This window comes from Parus major, chromosome 13 (genome assembly GCF_001522545.3).
Source record: "Parus major isolate Abel chromosome 13, Parus_major1.1, whole genome shotgun sequence".
Taxonomy (NCBI): Eukaryota; Metazoa; Chordata; class Aves; order Passeriformes; family Paridae; genus Parus; species Parus major.
The window spans coordinates 1994419-2000045 of NC_031782.1; the positions used below are offsets into that span (position 1 = coordinate 1994419).

The 5627-nt window shown below is 56.9% G+C and overlaps 1 protein-coding gene across 3 annotated transcripts in view; it reads left to right on the plus strand.

The window, feature by feature from the left end:
- The window catches only part of SH3PXD2B (SH3 and PX domains 2B), a 50963-nt gene that overhangs the window by 38372 nt on the left and 6964 nt on the right, over positions 1 to 5627 (plus strand). For 2 of the 3 annotated variants that reach the window (XM_033517677.1, XM_033517678.1), the window contains 5 exons: positions 787 to 921; positions 2248 to 2352; positions 2990 to 3073; positions 4222 to 4339; positions 5371 to 5597. In XM_033517677.1, the coding sequence (XP_033373568.1) occupies positions 787 to 921; positions 2248 to 2352; positions 2990 to 3073; positions 4222 to 4339; positions 5371 to 5597 (669 nt within the window). The remainder of the gene's footprint in view (positions 1 to 786; positions 922 to 2247; positions 2353 to 2989; positions 3074 to 4221; positions 4340 to 5370; positions 5598 to 5627) is intronic. The other variant, XM_033517679.1, reaches the window with a different exon arrangement.

Consider the following 5627-nt stretch of genomic DNA (forward strand, 5'->3'; position numbering starts at 1 on the left):
ACAGTGCTCCCAGTTATCCTACAGTGCTCCCAGTTATCCTACAGTTCTTGTGGTGTCATGGTTATCCCGCAGTTCTCCTGGTGTCCCGGTTATCCCACGGTTCTCCTGGTTATCCCGGTTATCCCATGGTTCTCCCGGTTATCCCATGGTTATCCCGGTGTCCCGGTTCTCCCGGTTATCCCATGGTTCTCCCGGTTATCCCGCAGTGCCACCTGCCGCCGGTCCAGCTCCGTTCCCGGCGATCCCGCAGCTCCCGGCTCTCCTCCCTCTGGCCACAGGGACACTTCGTTCCCTCTCTGTTCTGCCCCCTCTGCTCCTCCTCGGGGTATTTATTTTCCCCCTTTTTTTGCCGGGAATCTGGGATGTGCAGCAGGAGGAGCGGGGCAGGGAGCAGAGGGGCTGAGCACACAGGGGAGCTGCCCTGCCCTACAAACCCTACAAACCCTACAAACCCTACAAACCCTACAAATCCTACAAACCCTACAAACCCCTGGGGTGCTGGGGCTGTCCAGCCCGGCAGAACCCGCTGCAGGTCGTGTTTTGGGGCGGCCCAAACCCCAGGCAGGTCCAGCTGGGAGCTGCAGTGCTGGTGGAGGTTGCTTGGCTGGCTCTGGTGGGCAGTGGAAGGTCTCACCCGGCTGTCCCTTTGATCTCTGCCCAAATCTCTGGCTGGGCCCTCTCGGGCTGGGGTCCCCGGGGTGTCCTGGAGCTGCTGGGTGGCGGTGGCCGTGCCCTGGGGACGCTGCTGACCTGGCACACGGGTCGGTTCTTGTCCCCCCCGTGCAGGAGCTGACTGTGCCTCGGCTGAGCCCCTGGTGCTGGAGCAGTATGTCGTGGTGGCCGACTACCAGAAGCAGGAGAGCTCGGAGATCAGCCTGTGCGTGGGCCAGGTGGTGGATATCATTGAGAAGAACGAATCAGGTACAGGGAGCTGGGGCTCCACAGGAGCTGCACAGGAGCAGTGCTGGGTTGTCAGGGTTTTCCCTCAGCAGAGCAGTGCCCACGTGTCCCACGGAGCTGAGGAGGGATGTGGAGGAAGCAGCTTTGGTCTGTGAGCGTGGACGAGGCTTCAGGGCTCTCTCTAAGGGCTGAATTCCCCTCGTGCCTCCTCCACCTTCATCAGTCTCTACTTTGTGCTTCTTTGTGCTGAGAACCTTGGCTGATGTGTCCTGAGGACAAAAGCCACCCCTGGGCTTGGCAGGCAGGTTTAAGTGACGTTGGGGGACACTGGTGGTGGCCACGAAAGCCCCATGGGTGCACTCCCAATTCCTGTGGGCAGCAGCCGAGCTCTTCGCTTGCTTCAAAACTCAAACTTGCTCTTAACCTCTGCAAAGGGACTGAGCTGTGTCGTGGACCCAGCTTCTGCAGCTTGTGCAGAATTTATTCCCTGCTTGTTGGGGGGACTTAAGCCATGGAAATAGATTTTAACACTCTGGAGAGCTGGTCCCCAGAGGATCAGTTGCACCAGCAGCTCTGTTTGGGAACAAGAGAAATAAAAGCAACCCTGAAGCAGACGAAACTATTAGCACAGCCAGCTCAAAAGCTGTGGAAAATCATTTATTTATCAAAGGTCAGCCCTGCTTTTCCCTCCCATACAGGTAGCCAATTCCTTCCCTGACAATCTAGTTGTCTTTCTAAATGACTCACTGGGGGGGTTCTGAGGGTAATGCTCAGTCTTTGTTTTTCCCCCCTAAAGACACAAATTGTGCTTTTAATAACGGGCAGCAAGCGTTGGTTTTGATTGGACACACAGGGGGGGCCCAGAATTGCTCGTGGCCTCTCTGGAGCTGGCTGGGTTTCCACTGGGAGAGCTGATGTTTTAAATCCTGCGTTTGCTGGGAGCTTTTCAGTTTTGCTGTTTCCACAAAAGTAAAGGAGGCGAGCACAGCAGGACTCGGCTATCGATTCACACACAGGGTATTCATCTCTGCTAATTAGCCCAGGCTTGCTGACCCACACTGAGGGAAAATGAACCATGAAGGGGCAGAAAAAAACGAAAGCAAATGCAGGGGCTGGAGCCATTCAGCTCTCAGAGCCTCTCCTGCTTTTCCTGGGGAGAGAATTGTACTTTTAGATGTCACTCAGCTGCAGTTCTGTGCTCAGCTCTGTTGCTTTGGGGTCACCCCAGCTTCCTGTAGAGATGCAAGAATGGGGTCACAGCCCCCCAGGCTGGTTTGGAGGGAGGGAGGGAGGGAGTTTTTGGCTGGTGTGAGCCCTTGGCTGAGCCTCCTGCTGTTTTCTCCTCAGGCTGGTGGTTCGTGAGCACGTTGGAGGAGCAGGGCTGGGTGCCAGCCACCTGCCTGGAGGCCCAGGATGGAGTCCAGGATGAGTTCTCCATGCAGCCTGAAGAAGGTAAGAAGCTGCTGGAGGCATCTGCCCCAGCTTCCTGTGCTGGAAGCACCACATCACCCTCCCTGAATGGAGCAGGGCACGAGCCTGGGGGAGGAAAAACCCAGGAACAACACCTGGGAAAAGGAATGAAACCCCAGGAATGGTCCTGCCTGGCCAGTGCTGCAGCAGGACTGGGGCAGCTGGACACTGGTGGTGTATCCACTGGCCTTTCTGCTCTTCCACAGAGGTGCCACCTCCAAGGAATGCTCACCCCAGGGCCTCCTTTCAGCCCAGGGAGCTGTTTTACCTGCCCTGGAGGAGGAGCAGAGCCCAGGTCCTTGGACAATGCATGTGCCCTCAACACATGCAGAACAAAGAGCACACAGTGTGGGAATAGCAAGGTTCCAGCCTGTCCTTGGAGCAAATCCCAAGTGCCCTTGGATAACACATCCTTCCCAGTGACTCTGTGTGCCCAGAGCAGAGCAGTGGCTGGCTCAGCCCCTCGTCTGGGCAGCTGGAGGTGGAGGGGGGCTCAGCCTGGGGAGGGCTCCAGGTGAGCAGAGTCTCTGTGTCAGCCCTGTCTCCTCCTGGGCCTGAAGTGCCACCTCCTTACACCCTCTCTTGTCCTTCTCCTGCTTCCCCACCATGCTGTTCCCAGTGCCATGGAGGTACTGGTCTCTGCCCAGGCACCTTGGCCGCCGCCGGACTCTTGGGGACTTGTACACCGGTGGATGGGGTCAAGGTGGAGCACACAGAGACTTTCTTGGCTGCCCCTGTGTTGTGCTTGGAGCCTCGTGTGCATGTTGGTTTGCTGTGCATGTGTCAGAGCGTGCCACCCCTGCTCCTCAGCCTTCCCTGAGCCTCCTCTCCTCTCTCAGCTGCTCCTTCTCCTGGTTTGTTCTGGGCTCAGAAACTGCAGCTCCTGCTTTTCCCCAGCACACAGGGGCAGAGTTCCTGCCACTGCTGCCTTAGTTCCTGGAGTAACCATGAGCCCTGGGGCTGGTTCCTCAAGGTGGGGTCAGGAGCAAAAAAGCCACCTTGGTGTTGCTGGATGTGGCAGGACATTCTCTGCTTGAAGGGAAATCAAACCCTTCCAGAGCTGTGCCACTCCCAGAAGACAAATCAGGAAACCCTGGATGGGGATATAGGGATGGTGGGGCTACAGAGATGTCCAGAAAGGTGGATTTTGGAGGCAGATTTTTCCCCAAATGACCTTCACCCTGCTGTGGCACTGCTTAAGCCCAGGCAATTATTTCCCTGTGTTTCTTCCAGAGAGGAAGCTGAGGGAGAGGGGAGGATGGATGGACCCATTTGTCTGACATGTCTGCATGGCTTTTAGGACGTTTCTCCTTCCCCCTGAAGGGAAGAACATCCACATCCCTGCTTAACATCCCTTGTCCTGGTGGACAGGACATCAGGCTCTTCTCCAGGCTCCCCACATGGCTTTGACCAATGTCCTGGGGGTTAAATGGTGAAGCTCCTGCAGATCTGCTGCTCCAGAGCCCTCTGAGGGCACCTCTGTGTGCATGGGGCTCCCCTCATGCCTGTGGGATTCCTCTCCCCTTACAGAGGGCAGTTTGTCTTTAAAGCCTCTGAGAATGAAATTTGAACTGAAATGGATGCATGGAAAGGCTGCTGTGATGAGTTGTGAAAAGTCTTTAGTCCTAAGGGTGAGGAGGAACTGTTTCAGAGGCCTCCTTGGGCCAGAGTAGCTCTCCAAAGTTTACATTTCCAAATACATTTCACTGTCATTTCCCTTCGAATGGTCGTGCATCTCTGTGTGTTTGCACCTAAATGACAAGAATTATCATCTGTGTAAAGCCATTTTTCAGCTGTGGCCAGGTTCCCATCAAACAGTTCCTCTGTGAAACTGTGCTTTCTTTCCAACAGAGGAGAAGTACACGGTTATTTACCCCTACACTGCAAGAGACCAGGATGAAATGAACCTGGACAAAGGGGCTGTGGTGGTGGTGATCCAGAAGAACCTGGAGGGCTGGTGGAAAATCAGGTACTGTCCCAGGCACTGCAGCTGGGGCTGGGGGATGTCCAGCCCTGAGGCAAGTCTGTGAGCTGGGGAGGGCAGAGTACCAGGGCTCCTTTCTCTCCATCCTGACAGATTTGATGTTCAAGCACAGCTTTGGTTGGAAATCTTGGAAATGCCCCGATTTCCTGTGCTGGGAGGTGGCTGTGTCCTCCAGCAGTGCCAAGGGGTGGGAGCTTTAGTGGGGCGTCACATCCTGCTGATGGGAAAACCCACAAATGTCCCAGGGCAGGCTGGATCCCCTGGCTCTGCTCAGAGGCTCCTGCAGGGAATGGCCAGGTCTGGGCCAGCTGTGCTGTGTGCCAGAGGCTCCAGCCCATCCCAAGCTGAGGGTTGTGTCCTGCTGGAAGCTCATCTCCTCTTCCCTGTGGTCGAGCAAACGGCTGGGCTTGCTCAGGGTGGGAGCAGACGCCGCAATTTTCTTAACCTTACTCTGAACCTGTGCTCTTGGCAGCAGCACAGCGCCAGAAACACATCCATTGACGTTTGAAACACAGGAGAGCTCGAAAAGCAATTACAAGCTCAGGAGATGGTGCCATCTGAACGAGGTGGCTGCAGCCCAGCCAGCAGGGAGGGTCTCTGGCATGGCAGGGGCGCTGTGGATGTGGTTTTTCAATCAGCTCATGGGGCTGGTTTCTCTCCTAAACAGATTTAGAGCAGGGAAAGGATCCAGGCTGCCAGCAGGGAGAGGGCTTGTGCTCAAAGACCAGGTACATCAATCCCAGCAGCAGCCCTCTGGTTCTTCCCCTCTGCTTTCCCTGCCAGAGCTCTTCATTCCTGAGCTGGTGCCTTTGCTGAGGTGAAAGCTGGGCTTCAGAGCATTCCCAGCCCTTGGCCCTGGCTGGGGGCAGCTTGTGTGGGAGCAGCAGTCAGGAGGGAGCTCTCCTGGAGAGGCTGGCAAGCTCCTGCTGGCCTGCTCAGCCAAGGTGTGTGCTGAGCTCTGGGCTCATGTCCCTGCTGTGTGACACTGCAGTGACCCTGCTGTCCTCACCCCACAGGTACCAGGGCCAGGAGGGCTGGGCCCCTGCCTCCTACCTCAGGAAGGGAAATGGAGATGTGTTCCCCCCGAAGCTGGGCCCGGGCTCCTCGGCTCACTCCAGCGCCCTGGATCTGGATGGCATCTCCCGGCAGCAGGTGCTGGCCAGCAGGGACAAGGACGGGCTGGGGGGCCAGAGGGACGGGAGGCTCGAGAGCCGGCCCCTGCCCAGCGCCGACATCCGCCGCAGTAAGTGCTGGGCACCCTGGCTGGGCTCCA